At 45.0% G+C, this 19,158-nt stretch overlaps 1 protein-coding gene across 1 annotated transcript in view; it reads right to left on the bottom strand.

Moving 5' to 3' along the window:
• Positions 1–19,158, bottom strand: part of LOC126480957 (zwei Ig domain protein zig-8-like) — a 416,626-nt gene that overhangs the window by 182,530 nt on the left and 214,938 nt on the right. Inside the window, exon 2 of the mRNA XM_050104387.1 lies at positions 6,747–6,898. Within this exon, the coding sequence (XP_049960344.1) occupies positions 6,747–6,898 (152 nt within the window). The remainder of the gene's footprint in view (positions 1–6,746; positions 6,899–19,158) is intronic.

Here is a 19,158-nt window from a genome sequence, read left to right as displayed (position 1 = left end):
CCCCCAGTTCCTTGGTGGAACGAGGCATGCCGTGACGCAATACGTAAGCGGCGACGTGCTCTTCGCGTTTTCAGACACCATCCTACATTGGCCAACTGTATCCGCTATAAGCAGTTCCGTGCGCGGTGTCGTCGCGTCATCCGTGATAGCAAGAAGGCAAGCTGGGACTTCTTTACTAGCTCATTTAACACCTTCACTCCCTCCTCGGAAGTTTGGAGTCGGATTCGACGGTTGTTAGGTGCGCCTAGTTTCTCCCCGGTCTCTGGGCTCACTGTCGCGTATGATACATTAGTGGACCCCGTCGCAATTTCTAACTCATTGGGTCAACACTGTGCTGAGATTTCGAGTTCAAATTACCCGCCAGCGTTTCTCCCGAAGAAACATGCAGCGGAAGTGCGACCTCTTGCTTTCTCCTCTCAAAATCGCGAAAGCTACAATACTGTTTTCTCCATGCGGGAACTCCAACATGCACTCTCTTCTTCTCGCTCCTCCGCCCCAGCACCGGATGGTATCCACATCCAAATGTTGCAGCATTTATCAAACCCTAGTCTGCGTTATCTCGTTTCCCTTTATAATCGAATTTGGACCGACAGTACTTTTCCCAGCCGATGGCGGGAAGCTATCGTCATTCCTGTTCTGAAACCTGGAAAGGACAAACATCTCCCCTCTAGCTATCGCCCCATTTCTCTCACGAGTAGTGTATGTAAGGTTTTGGAGCGTATGGAGAATTGCCGTTTAGTTTGGTAGCTGGAGTACCGCAGTCTGTTAACACCTGCCCAATGCGGCTTCCGAAAGCATCGTTCTGCAGTTGACCATCTTGTTGCTCTCTCCACTGATATCATGAACAATTTTCTCCGGAAACGCCGAACAGTGGCAATATTTTTTGATCTGGAGAGAGCATACGATACCTGTTGGAGGACAGGTATCCTCCGCACACTGTTCTCTTGGGGCTTTCGCGGTCCGTTGCCCCGTTTTCTTCTCGAATTTATGGCAGAGCGCACATTTAAAGTGCGGGTGAACACTACTTTCTCCCAAGAAAACGGGGTACCCCAGGGCTCCGTGATAAGTGTTGTATTGCTTGCCATTGCCATAAATCCAATTATGGATTGTCTCCTTCCTGATGTCTCGGGCTCCCTCTTTGTCGACGATTTTGCGATCTACTACAGCTCTCAACGGACCAGCCTTCTTGAACGACGTCTTCAAGGCTGTCTCGATCGCCTCCACTCTTGGAGCATCGAAACAGGCTTCCGCTTCTCTCCCAGTAAGACCGTTTGTGTAAATTTTTGGCGTCGTACGGAGTTTCTTCCACCTTCCTTACATCTAGGACCTGTCAACCTTCCGTTTTCGGACGTCGCTAAATTCTTGGGTCTTATGTTTGACAGAAAACTGTGCTGGTCCTCCCACGTTTACTATCTTTCGGCTCGCTGTCTGCGATCCCTCAACAGCCTCCGTGTCCTGAATGGTACCTCCTGGGGAGCGGACCGAGTGGTCCTTCTCCACCTCTATCGCGCCTTAGTGCGCTCGAAATTGGACTATGAAAGCATAGTTTACTCTTCTGCTCGGCAGTCTATTCTTCGGCGTCTCGACTCAATCCACCATCGTGGATTACGTTTAGTGTCTGGAGCTTTTTACAGCAGCTCTGTGGGAAGCCTTTATGCTGAGACTGCTGAACCTCCTCTGTCCAATCGGCGAGCTGTCCTTCTAAGTCGTTATGCTAGCCATCTGTCTTCCATGCATGCTAATCCGGCCCATGACATTTATTTCGACGCCTCCTTGGGTTTAGGGTATACAGGCCGCCCTTCCTTCCTAATACCATAAGGAGTCCGCTTCCGTCAACTGCTCCATTCTCTTTCCTTCCGCTTTCCTAAAACTTTATTGACAACTTGGGGTACAGCACCGCCTTGGCTCCGTCCCCGGACCTGCCTGCTCCGTGGTCTTTGTCAGTTTCCCAAGGATGGTACCCCTTCACTTGTGCCGGCCGCGGTGGTCTCGCTGTTCTAGGCGCGCAGTCCGGAACCGTGCGACTGCTACGGTCGCAGGTTCGAATCCTGCCTCGGGCATGGATGTGTGTGATGTCCTTAGGTTAGTTAGGTTTAAGTAGTTCTAAGTTATAGGGGACTGATGACCACATCTGTTAAGTCCCATAGTGCTCAGAGCCAGCCTTCACTTGTTTATCGTCGGGCATTTTCTGCTCTATGCGCACAAATGAAGGATGCCACAATTATTTACACTGATGGCTCAAAAACATCGTTTGGTGTAGGGAGTGCCTATATTGTTGGCGACACCCGACTTCCCGACCAGTGTTCGGTTTATACTGCGGAGCTTTACGCTGTTCTCCAGGCTGTCCAATACTTCCGTCGCCATCAGCGGATACAGTATGTTATGTGTTCAGAATCTCTCAGCTCTCTCCTCAGTCTCCAAGCTCTCTACCCTGTCCACCCTCTGGTCCACCATCTTCAGGACTGCCTACGCTTGTTCCACTTGGGGGGCATCTCGATGGCGTTCCTCAGGATCCCAGGACACGTTGGTATCTGTGGAAATGAGGTGGCCGATATAGCGGCCAAGGCTGCAGTCTCTCCTCTTCGGCCAGCTATTCGCACGATCCCCTTCGCCGATCTACGCAGTGTTTTACGTCGTCGTGTTGTTCTTTTATGGCATGCACATTGGTCGACACTTCCCCATAATAAATTGCGGGACGTGAAAGCTCTTCCCTGTGCTTGGACCTCTTCCTCCCGAACGCGTCGTAGGGAGGAGGTAATTTTAACTAGACTCCGGATAGGGCACTGTCTTTTTAGCCATCGACATCTTTTAAGCGGCGATCCTCCCCCGCTCTGTCCCCACTGCTCTCAGCTGTGGACGGTGAGACACCTTTTACTTTAAGTGCCCCTATTTTACTCCATTAAGCGCCCGTCTACAGCTGTCAGCTGAAATATTGTCCATTTTAGCAGATGACACGCCCTCAGCCGATCGCGTTCTCGAGTTTATTAGCGCCAGTGAGATGACGTCAGTCATTTGAAGTCTTTTCTGTAGTGGTTTTTTAAGCTTTCCCTCTGCTTTTAGTTTCTCCAATTTTTGGAGTTCCGTTCTCATTGCAGCTGGTTTCCATTTTCGTTTTTTACCGGGCGCTAATGACCATAGCAGTTTTGCGCCCTAAAACAAAAAAAAACAAAAAAAAAACTGGCGGCGATCTGAGCACAATGACGGTATTTGATGGTTGGATGGATTCGTAAACGCACCAAACTAATGTCTACGAAACTGTCCGATACAACTTGCTGACCTGGTGGACGAGGAGTAGGGAAGAAGCGCCTTTCTCCGGCACAGCGTGGTGGAACAGAAACGAATTCTGCCGCCTTGCGTTCTGATTGGTCAGAGCGTGTCAAAGCTCTAGCGACAACTCAGGCTTGTACGAGGTATGTTCAGAAAGTAAGTGTGCTTTGACCATAACAGGCAATCCCTTTTGTTTTTTAAGGGTTGGCAACAATGAATGGTAGAGAGAGGGTGGAGGGGGGGGGGGTGGGGGGGGGGGTATGGGATTCACCTGATCAGAGCGAGCATCGCAAGAACACGGTAGTACGTAAGCAGTTCACGTTGCAGTGTCCAGTTGCGCGAAAGATGTCGGTAAGAAATCTCGGTAAGTGCGAGGTGTTTTCTGCTCGTGGAGGGAATAACACCTGCTGACATTTTTTTGAAGATCAAAACAATTTACGGCGAAGGTATTATGAACAAAGCGGTTGTCTCAACTGGTATACAGAGTTTAAAGGAGGCAGAACCAATGTTCATGACGAACAAAGGATGAAAGGCTTTCCCATTTCGCCTGATGAGTTGGTGCAGAAAATCGAGGAAACTGTTCGTGATGACTGGCGATTGAGAGTGGATGAAATTTTGGGCGATGCTTCCACAGCTCTCTACAACTGTCTTATACGAGACACTCAGAGTAACGCTGGGATACCAGAAACTATGCGCAAGATGTGTCCCAAAACAACTGATAGAACAGGACGGCAAAAATCGGGTCAGTAGTGTCCGCGAGTTCCTTGAGCGATGGCCGGTCGCAGTGGCCGAGAGGTTCTAGGTGCTTCGCTCGCAGATTCGATGTGTGTGATGTCCTTAGGTTAGATAGGTTTAAGTAGTTCTAAGTTCTAGGGGACTGATGACCTCAGATGTTAAGCCCATAGTGCTCAGAGCCATTTGAACCTTGAGCGACTTGAACTGGAATTTGAGGATTTTCTGAGCTCTGTTGTGTTTGGATATGAAATGTGTGTGGCTCATTAAACGCCTGAGACAAAACGACAATCGTCACAGTGACGTCAAACCAGTTCCCTATTTGCCAAAATCTTCTAAACCAACAATATCTGGCAATAAATCTTGAAGTCGGTGTTTTGGGAGTGGAAAGGCATCAATTTGACGGTAGTTCTGCCCCAGGGAGACCACCAAAGCACTAAGATATATGGAGACCATTAAAAAAACTCAAAAGGAGCATTCACAACAAAAGGAGGAGAACGTTAACGAGAGAAGAGTGCTTGTTGCATCACAATGCCCGTCCTCACACACTGCCAAGGCGCCCTTGGACTCATCTAGTTGGCATGTTTTGACCCACCCCCAATGTTCTCGAGACTTGGAGCCCTCATATTATCGTCTTTTCACCAGCCTGAAGGCACGCCAGTATGGAATTAAATTTTCATCTGAGGAGCCGATGCAAACAGAGGATCTAAAGTGGGAAAAGGAGCTTGTGGGAGAACTCTTCGAGGAAAGCATAACGAAGTTTGTGCTCATCACATGCAATGAACGGGATGGCGATCATATGGGAAAATAGTCAACACCTCTACAACAATAACCTGCATTTTTTTTCAAATACACTTCCTTGTAAAAACATAAAAATGTAGCACATTGGCTCTCTGAACATGCCTCATACAGTCTCGTTTTAGCAAAGATTCCCTTCTCTAACAGAAAGAGGCGATGCGAGACAGATTGTCTGTGATCAAACAGGTGACATACCTTAGCATGGAGAGATTCTGCGATGCATGAAAGCCGCCCATTTCTAAACAGCCGTCCGTCAGTTGTAATACCGGGTGATCAGAAAGTCAGTATATATTTGAAAACTTAATAAACCACGGAATAATGTAGATAGACAGGTAAAAACTGACGCATGCGCTTGTAACGACATGGGATTTTATTAGAAGCAAAAAAAAGAAGTTCACAAAATGTCCGACAGATGGCGCTGGATAGCAAAACGTCAGTGACTGCATATGACAATCGCGTATAAAAAAGGAGCTGTAATGAGAGAGAGAATCAGATGCACCAGCAGTCGCAGCATGTTGACGTTACCTGAAAATGCGCCTTTAGTGAAGCTGTATTATCAGAATGGGGAATGTGCTAGTTCAGAGTTACGATCCTATCACCATAGGAAGGGGATTCGAACGGGTAAAGGTCCGTTGACAAATACAGCTGTGGCGAGAATGATTACGAAGTTCGAAGCCACTGGTTGTTTAGACGATAGACCTCGTAGTGGCCAAGCAAGCACAAGGCGTAATGCTGCTGAGACAGTTCAGGAAGAAATGGAGACTGTAGTGGGTTCGTCTATGCACGGGGAAGTCAGCGCTCGTGCAGTCGCACGTCGCACCGGCATTCCATACACTACTGTTTGGTTGGCGCTTTGATACCTGGCGATTTACTGATGCGGTGGGCATTTGCGGTGTAGGCGTTTCAAAAAAAGGCGTAAGATGAAAACTGGTTGAGTAACGTGTTGTGGACCGACGAAGCTCATTTCACGGTCCGAGAGTCTGTCAACGCGCACAACTGCAGAATTTGGGCTACCAAAAATCCTAGAACTGTCGTGGAAACTCCATTGCACGACGAGAAAGTCACGGTATGGGTTGGATTTACCACATCTACCGTTATCGTGCCTTTTTTTTTTCGAGGAAATGCGTGACTCTGGTTTTGTAACTGCTACCGTGACGGGTGAGAGGTATCCCGATATGTTACAGAATTGCATCATCCGCAGCCTGGCTGATAAACACCTGCTGGAACGTACGATGTTAATGCCGCATGGCGCTCCACGCCATATTGCTAGACGCGTGAAAGATCTCTTGCGCGCATTGTTTGGTGATGATCGTGTGCTCAGCCGCCACTTTCGTCATACTTGGCCTCCCAGGTCCCGAGACCTCAGTCCTTCCGATTATTGCCTCTGGGGTTACCGGCAGTCGCAAGTGTATCGTGATCAACAAACATCTCTAGGGATGCTGAAAGGCAACATCCGACGCCAATGCCTCACCGTAACTCCGGACATGCTTTACAGTGGTGTTCACAACATTATTCCTCGACTACAGCTATTGTTGAGGAATGGTGGTTGACATATCGAGCATTTCCGTTAAAGACCATCATCTTTGCTTTGTCTTTTTTTGTTATGCTAATTATTGCTATTCTGATCCGATGAAGCGCCATCTGCCGGACATTTTTTGAACTTTTGTATTTTTTTTGTTCTAATAAAACCCCATATCACTCCAAGCACGTGTGTCAATTTGTACCTCTGTATCTACATTATTCCGTGATTTATTCAGTTTTCAAATTTATACTGACTTTTTGATCACCCGGTACAATAACTATTCGTGAAGCCTTTTTACTGTATTGGATCCAAGTAAGACGAGTATCACTGGTCTATTTTCACGTTGCAGATACTGCTCCATGGGGTCTAGGGAGCGCAACTGACTAACGCCAAGTAAGAATGTGTCAGATAAGAGACGCCGACTCACCGTCCGGTTGCCCAGATTGCGCACGCGGCAATTGAGGTAGGCCGTCTTCCCGACCAGCGCAGTCACGTTGCGAGACGCCGAGGTGTCGAAGTAGGGACCGCGCAGGCCGCTGCTCACGTCCTCCACCTCCGCCTCGTCCGCCGGCCGCGAGTCTGCAAGCAGAAGAAGAGACCATCAGAAACGCTTTTGGGGCCACGAGTCGTAGCGCTCTCCATTCACCCATCGGCGCGTTCGGGAATGCGAACTTAGTGTGTTATGTAATGCTCCCCGCCAGTTAGAACAATTTATTAACAGGTCTTAATGGTCTACAGCTCCAACAACTTGAAAACAGCGGACACTTCTGAAGTGTTCTGAATGTTTCCTTTCGAGTGATGTCTAATGTCACTGCATTCCTACGGAGGGCACCGGTTGCTAGGTGCTTGAGTGTAGACTGTTACGGACAAATTGTCTCTCCTGTATGCCTTTCTGATTCCTCCAACAATCTCCGACGTTATCTCGAGAAGATAAACAGACACTTTGACTGAACAGTGTGCTGCATCAGGTGCTGCGCCTGGCGCCCATATCAACTTTTATCAGCAAAGTTGGCCAAGTGCAAGCAGGATTCGCACTCTGAGGTTCCCGTACAATCTTAATTACGTACATATGTTGTACGGAAGCTCTTGCCGAATATAAATACTTTATGATTCCCGAAAAACCATTCACCGAAAAGTAGAGGCGCAAACAAAGGAAGGAAAATTAGCCAGTGTACTGTTAGACCAGCCGGCACCATCTAGGGTGTGGGGGTGTGTGTGGTTGTGTATTTTCCTCTAGCTCGTCGAAGGTCAGCTACAAAAGTTAGCAACTTTTTTTTTCCTTTTGAGTGTGCCTATCGACAACTCAACACTTCTGATTTTCGGTGAGTGGTCCCCTTTAATCCTAAAGTAGTAACGTATATAGATAGTTAAGCCATCCCAGGAATCTGAAACTATCCCCGATATACAAAACAAAACTAGCAGGAGACTCCAGCTTCCATATGAAGGAAGACAATATTTAATTAAATACTTTTATTAGTTACTACAACTTCAGCTTACATTTTAAGTTCGCATGAAGTAATATCACTCTGTAATTGCAATTGCAGGATGACGATTGCAAAGTAAGTTCTAATGACTTAAAAGCTTAAATATTTTACACCGCCTAGCGACCATATAGCTTTGTATGTGACATAAATGTCAAACTGATACGTCTGTCCGTTCCTGAGAAAAAAGGGATCTCCAAAGACGTATAGACAGGATATCAGATAACAGATCACAAACAAAAAATATTCTTTTCTCATGTGTTACAATTACAAAATAATACGCTTAAGATTGTTTCCTTCATTTCTAGTGTGAAACTTTTCTTCTTGCCTAATTTCATGATGCTACGTCAACGGAAAATACCCTATAGCTTTTGATGAGTCAGTATGTGAGTGTCAAAGTATGAGACATAAATGGCCGTATATTTTGAACGAACGGACAAGGTACATCATGAGAAAAACTTAACATTCGGACAGACAAACAAATAATTCAAACGCAAAGAACTTCAGAATAGGGATGTACCCCTGCGTGTTTGCTAGCATCTCTGCTGCTCTGTTTTGCAATTTCCCTGACGTCAATGCCCCTCAATGGTGACACATAATTGTCAATAACCTTTCAAGTTCAGCAATTAACAGGACTCCAGATCGGTCAAAGAAGTACCTATACTTAAAATGACGAAAGATAAATAACATTTCTTTGGTATTAAAACAAAACTCAAAGGCTGTGCCTTTTTTAATTAAATGATGAATCAATCACGCGCAACTGTGTGCACACAATGTCAGGGGTTCGCTATACAGGGTGAAGCGAAATTCGCGCACCCGGGATTCGCAGCTTAAGTCCCCACAAGCCAGCGATAAAAAAATGTCTGTCACAAAATTTCGTCCTGCGAATACATCCGGCAGAAATAGGACGTTAAATAGTGGCAACCTGGAATCACGGTAACCACGTGTATAGTAAGTAGCGCTGTCAAGAGAGCATAGTTGCGCTGCACAGTTGGTGCAGTGGATATAGTTTTGGGTTAGCAAGCTGGAGGTCGACGGTTCAATTCTGGATTCAAGCAACTGAAATCTTAATGGTCAACGGCGATTGCTGCGGGTCCTATAGAAAACATTTGAACTTACATACGACAATCGGAGTAATGGAACACTGGTCAACTTATAAGATGCCCTTTCCGCCTCATGCGCTCGAATTTATTCACACCACTTCCTCTGCTAGAAGCGAAACCTGTTTCCTTTGTACCCTCCTCTAATGCTCACATAGATTAGTACCAACTATTCTTGCCAACTATTCTTGCCTCGTTCAGCTCCATTACATTTCGTTAGGGTCTTACGTTACCAGTAGCAGTAGGAACGTGCTTTGCAAATAATGTCCCAACTCGGTTACTATTTGTATGTGTTATCACCATGGTCGTATTAATTGTTTCAACTGTCTATTTCTTATTCGTCTAACCTCGTATTTGTTGTGTTAAGCGTTACAAAATGATGTAAATTTTGGGTACATGTGACATAAGAAACGGTGTATATTACAGTTTGAAATATCAGAATGAAATTAGCAATCCAAGCACAAAACCCTCGGTCTCCTGCATGGTAACCCAAAACTCTCTCCACTGCGTCAACTGTGCAGAGTGATTGAACTGTCCTAACAGATGTAGTTACTATACGTGTTGTTATAGTGTTGCCAGATTGCCACTCTTTAACGTCCTTTTTCTGCCAGATATACTCGCCAGACTAAATTCTGCAACAGAGATTTTTATATCGCTGGCATGTGACGAGTCACACTGCGAAGCCCGAGTGAGCGAATTTCGCTTCATCCTGTATTTTGTCTGTATGATTCAACTGACCAGCTGATAATGGTATCAAAGCTAATCGTAGAATTAAGTCATATAGCAAGTTACCCTTGGCCATCAGCTTCGTTTTCGTAGAAATAATAAGTCAACGAGACAACTGTTATAGTAGATATCTAAATAAATGTCTCTACATTCGATTGAATGTCACCCATTCAACGTAGTAAATCGTTTGGTTTCTACCTTTTGTTGACATTACTATGGTAGACTGAAATCTTGTGTCACAATTTTAACTAGTAATGCTTCAGCTACATATTCTTTTTTTCGACAGTAATAGATACTACTGTTTTTATCTATGTATGTGTCTTCGCCCGAGGAGACTACGAAATTTGTCTCAGAACTCAGGCACATACTTGGCTATTTTCTAAATCAGTAAACATGTTCCCAATAGTACTGATCTCTTTTAGAGTGTTAATGACTGCTGTATGGACTGCAGAACAAAAATTAAAGGCATTTTGGTAAGGCGTACAGACTTTTATATAGATATTCCAATATACCTGAAAGAGAAATTTTGTAATCGGCGCATACTATCACTCTTCATTAACGACCATGTGAAGCTGATCTTCAGTGCTGAAGCTATTAAAAAATTTATGATTAAGCAGGAGTCATGTAGAGTCGCACGTTGTGCACTACTTGAAGAGACGGGCATGAATGTACAGGGTGAGTCACCTAACATTACCGCTGGATATATTTCGTAAATCACATCAAATATTGACGAATCGATTCCACAGACCGAACGTGAGGAGAGGGGCTAGTGTAATTGGTTAATACAAACCATACAAAAATGAACGGAAGTATGTTTTTTAACACAAACCTACGTTTCTTTAAATGGAACCCCGTTAGTTTTGTTAGCACATCTGAACATATGAACAAATACGTAATCAGTGCCGTTTGTTGCATTGCAAAATGTTAATTACATCCGGAGATATTGTAACCTAAAGTTGACGCTTGAGTAGCACTCCTCCGCTGTTCGATCGTGTGTATCGGAGAGCACCGAATTACGTAGGGATCCAAAGGGAACGGTGATGGACCTTAGGTACAGAAGAGACTGCTGGAACAGCACATTACGTCCACATGCTGACACCTTTTTATTGATCTTTTTCACTGACGCACATGTACATTACCATGAGGGGTGAGGTACACGTACGCACGTGGTTTCCGTTTTCAATTACGGAGTGGAATAGAGTGTGTCCCGACATATCAGGCCAATAGATGTTCAATGTGGTGGCCATCATTTGCTGCACACAATTGCAGTCTCATTGAAATTTTAACTTTTTATAATCATATTCATGTTTACGTACGCAAATAGACAGTTCAGTCAATTATCCATTGCGTGTTTCTGGGACTATGTGTATTAGGCCGCGCTGATGACTGTTTCACCTGAGCTCAAATTATAGTATTATTGAAGTTTTCAGAAACGGAAGGTTGGCACAGCTAACAATTTAGTGAATTGGGTGCAGGTAGCCGATTAAATATTAGAAATTCCACGCCCAGTACATGTCTGAATGCGACGATGGTGATCTAGTAAATATTTGTCTTACGAAATTGTGCTAATACAGATATTTCAACTCCGTCAGACTCGTTATTAAAACAGAAGTACACGATCCAGGCACATTAATGTGACCATTACCTAAGTTCGACGTTAGCGTGCAATTGCCGGCCGGTGTGACGGTTCTAGGCGCTACAGTCTGGAACCGCGCGACCGCCATGGTCGCAGGTTCGAATCCTGTCTCGGACATAAAAGCGTATGATGTCCTTAGTTTAGTTAGGTTTAAGTAGTTCTGAGTTCTAGGGGACTGATGACCTCAGATGTTAAGTCCCATAGTGCTTAGAGCCATTTTTTTAGCGTGCAAATATCACTCACAGAAGACAAATCGTAGCACTAGCGGGAGTGTTTGCGTAATGCACATCGGAAGGACGCGGAAAGCAGTGCAGTCGTTGTCATAATCCGGAAACGGAGAGAGTTGTCTGAAGTCCAAAAGGGCACGATCATTGTCTTTCAAACAAGGTGTGGATATATTCCAGAAGCGGCTAAGATTATGGACGGTTAGTGGGCGGCTGTGGGTAAAGTACACCGTGCATGGCAAAATGGAGTTATCCAGAAACGGCGCCGACGTAATTTTGGTGCATCAAGAACCATAGATGACAGTGAAGATCGACGGCTGCGCAGACGTGTAAGAGCGAATAGAAACGTAGCTGTTAAGCCACTGATCGCCGAGATGAACGAAGGAGCTGCCAACATTGTCTCCTCAGCGACTGTTCCACGATCGTTGCTACATACGGACGTCCGCAGCAGGAGCTTGGTTCAGGCATCCATGCTGATTGGTGTTCATCGGCGACGAGACTGGAACTTGCACGCCAGTACCACAACTGGACGTCTATTCAATTGCGACAAGTGACATTTTCATATTATATTTCATGCTCCATCAAACAGATCGTCGTGGTGTATACGAGGTGAAACGTCTGAAAGCAAACTCCCTGCATCTATCCTTGAAAGGGTCGAAGTTGGAATGCACTTCCTGGGTGATCTCGTTATTCTGGAAGGCACAATGGATATACACAAATATGCACCTAGCTTTGGGGACCATGTCGACCGCTACACGCAGTTTATTTTACAATACTTCGAGACGATGGCATCTACCAGCAGGACAATGCACCATGCCACACAGCTAGCAATGTTCATGCGTGGTTCGAAGAGGATCCAGATGAATTTAGCGCACTTCTCCGGCCACGAAACTCCCCAGATTTAAGCACAGTCGACTCTGTGGGACCACCTTGATCGGTCTGTTCGCGGCATGGACCTCCAACGAGAAATGTAGCGCACCTCTCCACGGCGATGGAGTCGGCCCGGCTCTACGTCCCTGTCGGTACCTTCCAGAATCTCACTGGCTTTCTTCCTGCACGTCTCGCAGCGGTTCACAGGGTTCTGACTGGTGTTCACCTTAAAATGACTCGACAGTGCATATCTTTTGCACCTGTCTAATCGCCTAGCATCAGCGAAGATCACCCACGGTTCAGCCCTCTTAGCGTAGACAAATACAGCTATAAATCAAAATACCTAGGAGTCGCATTAAACAGAACTCTGGCATATGATAAACACCTTACCAGCTAAGAGGGTACAAACGCGAGTGAACCTGGTGAGTAACCTAGCAGGTTCAAATACATCAGTCATTCGCGGAGTAACCCTTGGTTTGCTGTACTCTGCAGTAGAATATTGCGCATCAGTTTGTCTCCGCAGCGCTCATGTGAAGAAAGTAGACGTTTATGTGAATGTAGGTATGAGAACCATTAGTGGCACAGTCATATTTACACCCGCATGCTAGTTCCCGATACCATAGAACATCTGTCCAACCCAAATATGTCGAAAGGCTGCTCTCCACAACCTTTGCCAACAGATTTCCAAAAATTAATCAATCACTCTTCACGAAGATTTACTCTAGCTGTCTAGAAAACGCCTCAAATCAGAATGCCATTACACGTAAGAGGAGACTCTGAGTTGAAACGTGAGTCGCACGCCACGAAAACCCGGTACAACGAATTTATTGACAACCCAGGTCCAGGTTTTCATCATAATAAAAAGAAAGTTGCCAGATTTCATGGTCGTACGTCAAGGAAAGTGAGTTAGCGAGCTCAGAATATTCGACACAAATGGCCATGACGTAACAGCTCGACTGGGCTGTTCCTGCCATGGGACCTCCACCGACAAACCTTGCAGAAGTATGACTTCCTTCCTGCCCGTCAGCACTGCGTAAGGTGCCTTTTCAGACTTCTGACAGGTGGTAACGTTAATTTGACTGGACAATGTAGCTCTCAATGCTAGTCAGCTCTCTGCAACCCTCTTCATCCCGAAATGAGTATAAACACCCATTTGAACCTGGTTACTGTATCCATCCCTTGGTATTCATCTACAAATTTTTCCATTCCGCATTTTCCTCCATCCCTAAATGACGATTGCGCCGCGTTTCTGGATGGTTCATATCAAACTATAGTATAAAATTAGACTCTGCTAAGCTTTAGTTACACGAACAACGTCAACGAAATTCAAAATTTTCATTAAAACTTTAACATCTTATTTTCATACCTATTTTTCTTCGTTTCCTCATAGCTAACGATCTACGAGAAATTGGAATTATATATTACTACCTTCAGCTGCTGACGGTCGTTGATATATACCAACGAGGACCGATGAAAATGTGAGCTCCTTTCGGGATTCGAACCCGGGATCTGTTACTTACATGGCAGACGCTCTATCCATCTGAGCCACTGAGGGAACAAAGGAGAGTGTGACTGCAAGGACTATCTCGCGCACACTTCCCGCGAGACCCACATTCTCACCTTATATGTCCACACACTACATTCGGGGTGTCCCAACCCAACACACTTATTACTCGTTAAAGACATTCTTACCAAGACCCGTAAGAGTTCGAGTAATTTGTGTGCATCCGTACAGAAGAGGTAGGTCATGGCCGGTATTGCCAGAACTATATACTCATATGGATATGGTGTCTGTTCTTTCGGACATATCCGAAAGAACAGACACCATATCCATGTAAGCATATCGGAGACAAACGCCTGTGAGTACGCTTAGTGCTCTTAGACGCACAGTATTATTCTGTGAATAACTAATGTTAACAGCATGCCGGAATTCGCGGGAGACTTCTGTGCGAGTCATCGGGGATTTGAACAAATACATTACAGAGGGAGTCTCTGAAAAATGAAAGCATTGCTGTAAGCCACCATTGAGGAAATTTTGATCTCAAAAGAGTTTTAGTATTACCAAAATTTGTTCTAATTCAGGTAGGGCAAGTGTTGTCTGAAAAATACAAAATGATTTATATGGAAAAGTGACGTGCTAGTCGTTATTTTTATCCAAACCTGGATTGCTTATTACAAGATGTTAAGGCCCTGTAGATCGTCCGGATTAATGCAGACTGGGTTGATAGCATGAACCTGCAGACACGGTCAGTTTTATTTGGAAGAAGACTGTTAATCTTTTCTGAATGGATTAGTGAAATGTACTGTCATCCAGTTTTCAATAACTACGCTGTAATAGGACATGGACGATTTCCGATCGCTGTATAAAGACGGAGTAATGACTTTACACGAGTTTTCAACTTTCACCGAAAAGTTGCAGCTTCACAGACGAGCAGACAAATGGTTTCACCAGCAAGCTGTACAACCGCTACCTCATTCAAAGTAAAGTAGGGAATCTTATGCCGTTCACTATGTTACTTGCGAGAAGAAGAAATTACTACGCTAACTACAAGCACTCACTGTTTTCCAATTTTTATTACGCAAAGAACTGTAAGCAAGATTCTCTATCTCGCATTTAATACTTTCAATTATGTTACATTCAACAGGTGGCAAAGTTGCTTCTACCGCTTGTAGTTTCTTTACATTAATTCGTTTAAAAGAGATAGTGTAAGCCGAGATCGTCAGGTGATGCCCTAAATTTATTCCATTCTCCAGTTCGATTACATACTTAATCATTAGACTTTCAATCTATCCCTCAAATTTTCAACATTCTTTTGTTCTATGCTTATCCAGTCTGAACTGGATATCATCCGCGATTCACATCCGTAGAAGTATACAATCCAGGAAAATAGCTTCAGAAAAGAGTTATTAAAGCTTAACTCAATATTAAGGGCTAACAAATTTCTCTTATCAGAAATACCTCCCTGCTGCAGCCAGACTTCATTTTATATCCTCTTTATTTTGACCGTCATCAGTTATTTAGCTTCCCAAAGAAGACAACTCACCTAATACTCTTGGTGCCTTATTTCCTTAAGCAATGACCTGGGCACTGCCTCATTTAAATCTACTATATACTACTGCACAGTAGCAGTCAACACACAAAAATTACGTATCAGCGCGTAAAACTTGTATCTTACTTATTCAGCCGCCGACATAGTGTAAACCCTCCTATTCGGGGTGTTCGAAAAGTATCCGTTCAAATTAATACATTAATACACGAGGCAGAGAATATAGAACTCAAAAATTTAGGTAAGGTACGTAAAGTCCACGAAGACAGATTATGGTCCAAGAACTGATTTACAGAGAAGGGATTTAGGTAGTTTAACATGTTAATAAGAACAGCGGCATTCAAAGAAACGGCTCGAACGCGTGACCACTGGCCTGTATGCATACGGAAAATCGTCGCAACACTGACGGCCGTGTGCGTTGGAAGAGTCCTGTCACGGCCGTAATGCTACCAGCAGCGGCGGCAGTTCTAGCGACGAAGTCCTCTTCTGCTGTCACAACGGTTTTGTGCAACAATTGCTTCATTTGGTCCCAGAGGAAGAAATCCAGACTCGTGAAGACAGGTGACCTGGCTGCCCAGGAGACAAAGGCACCTCGGCCGATCCGACAATACCCCAAGGTTGTTCTCAGACAGTTCCTCACATCAATACTGAAATGGGCTGACACCCTATCGTATTGGACGTACGTTCTTTGTCTGACATCCACATCTACATCTACATCTAGTGCTCAGAGCCATTTACATCTACATCCATACTCCGCAAGCCACCAGTCGGTGTATAGCGGAGGGTACCTTGAGTATCTCCATCGCTTCTCCCTTCTATTCCAGTCTCGTACTGTTCGTGGAAAAAAAGATTGTCGGTATGCCTTTGTGTGGGCTCTAATATCTCTGAGTTTGTCTTCATGGTCTCTTCGCGAGATATGCGTAGGATGGAGTAATGTACTGCTTGACTCCTCGGTGAAGGTATGTTCTCGAAACTTCAACAAAAGCCGGTACGGAGCCACTGAACGTATCTCTTGCAGAGTCTTCCACTGGAGTTTATCTATCATCTCCGTAACGGTTTCGCGATTCCTAAATGGTCATGTAACGAAGCGCGCTGCTCTCCGTTGGATCTTCTCTATCTCTTCTATCAAATCTATCTAGTGCGAATCCCACACCAGTGAGCAGTATTCAAGAAACGGCCGAACAAGTGTACAGTATCCTACTTCCTTTGTTTTCGGATTGCATTTCCTTAGGATTTTTCCAATGATTCTCAGTCTGGCATCCGCTTTACCGACGATTTATTTTATTGGGTCATTCAATTTTAAATCCCTCCTAATGCCTCCTCCCACATAATTTATGGAATTAACTGCTTCCGATTGCTGACCTGCTATATTGTAGCTAAATAATAAAGGATCTTTCTTCCTATGTATTCGCAGCATATTTCACTTGTCTACATTGAGATTCAGTTGCCATTCCCTGCACCATGCGTCAATTCGTTCCAGATCCTGCTGCATTTCAGTACAATTTTCCATTACTACAACTCTCGATATACTACATCATCATCCGCAAAATGCTTCAGTAAACTACCGATGTTATCCACAAGGTCATTTATGTATCTTGTGAATATCAAAGGTCCTATGACACTCCCCGGCGGCAAACTTGAAATCACTCTTACTTCGGAAGACTTCTCTTCATTGAGAAAGTCTTGCTGCGTTCTGTTATCTAGGAACTCTTCAATCTAATCACACAATTGGTCTGATAGGCCATATGCTCTCACTTTGTTCATTAAACGACTGTGGGGTACTGTATCGAATGCCTTGCGGAAATCAAGAAACACGGCATCTGCCAGGGAACCCGTGTCTATTGCCCTCTGTGTCTCGTGGACGAACAGTGCGAGCTGGGTTTCACATGATCGACACTCAGATGTACAGCCAACCATCCGTACATAGAGCAGTTTTAAGTTTCACATTACCAATCAGAGACACCGACACAATAGCATACGTCAACACCACTAACAAAATGTTCGCTAACATTAGAAACTGACTTCAGAGACGATATGTTTCTTGCAGAAATATACGCCCAAGAGATAAAGAAACTGGTACACCTGCCTAATATCATGTAGGGCCCCGCGAGAACGCAGAAGTGCCACAACACGACGTGGCATGGTCTCGACTCATGTCTGAACTAGCGCTGGAGGGATCTAACACCATGAATCCTGCACGGGTGACCATTAATCCATAAGGATACGAGGGGGTGGAGATCTCTTCTAAACAACACGTTGCAGGGCATCCCAGATATGCTCAATAATGTTGATATCTGGGGAGTTTGGTAGCCATCGGAAGTGTTTAAACTCGGAAGAGTGTTCCTTGCGCCGCTCTGTAGCAATTCTGGAGTGTGGAACCTCGCATTGTCCTGCTGGAATTGACCAAGGCCGTCGAAATGCACAATCTACATGAATGGATGCAAGTGATCAGACAGAATGTTTACGTACGTGTCACTGGTCAGAATCGTATCTAGACGTATCAGGGGTCCCGTATCACTCAAACTGCACACGCTCCACACGATTACAGAGCCTCCACCAGCGTGAACAGTCCCCTGCTGACATGCAGGGTCCATGGATTCATGAGGTTGTCTCCATACCCGTACACGTCCGTCCGCTCAATACAATTTGAAACGAGACTCTTCCGACCAGTCAACATATTTTCAAACAGTAGAATGTCGGTGTTGACGGGCACACGTCAGGTGTAAGGCTTTGTGTCGTGCCGTCATCAAGGGTACACAAGAGGGCCTTCGGCTCTGAAGGCCCATATCGAAGATGTTTCGTTGAATGGTTCGCATGCTGACACTTGTTGATGTCCTAGCATTGAAATCTGCGTCCGCCCCTGGTAGATGAGTGGTCAGCTCGACGGAATCTCATTCCTAACAGCCCGGGTTTGATTCCCGCATGGGTCGGATATTTTCTCCACTCAGGGACTGGGTATTGTGTTGTCCTTATCATCATCATTACATTCCCATCGACACGCAAGTAGCTGCAGTTGCGTCAACTATATAGACTTGCACCGGGCAAACGGGGTACCCGACGAGAGGCTCTAGCCACACGGAATTTCCATTTCCATTGAAATCCGCGGCAATTTGCGGAAGGGTTGCACTGCAGCCACGTTGAAAGATTCTCTTCAGTCTCCGTTGGTCTCGTTCTTGCAGGACCTTTTCCCGGCCATAGCGATGTTGGAGATTTGATGTTTTATCGTATTCCTGATTTTCACGGCACACTACTGAAGTTGTCGTACGGGAAAATCCCTACTCCATAGCTACCTCGGAGATACTGTGTCCCATCGCTCGTGCGCCGACTGTACCACCACGTTCAAACTCACTTAAATCTTGACAACCTGACATTGTAGTAGCAGTAACCGGTCTAATAACTACGCCAGACACTTTTAGTCTTATATAGGCCTTGTCGACCACAGTGCCGTATTATGCATTTTAATACGCATGTCTGCTCGAGTTTCTTTGGCGCTTCATTGTATTTCTTTCGTTGTTATCCACCTCCAGTATTAATCTGAGTGAATCGTTCCGGAACACTCTGTATAAATGAAGATCTTCCACATAGATGAAGTATTGTCCTAGGTATTCTTCCACGGGAGTCATATTCAAAGTGTAATTTGCAAAAAGTTACTATGTAACACGTATGGCCATGTTATATTTCTACTTCATCTAGCGCAGAGGACGTCATCACAACCTTGAGGCTATTTTTTCTGAGTTGCCATTACACATAAATAT

This window comes from Schistocerca serialis, chromosome 5, assembly GCF_023864345.2.
Source record: "Schistocerca serialis cubense isolate TAMUIC-IGC-003099 chromosome 5, iqSchSeri2.2, whole genome shotgun sequence".
Lineage (NCBI taxonomy): Eukaryota > Metazoa > Arthropoda > Insecta > Orthoptera > Acrididae > Schistocerca > Schistocerca serialis.
This window is presented reverse-complemented; position numbering and strand designations above follow the sequence as displayed.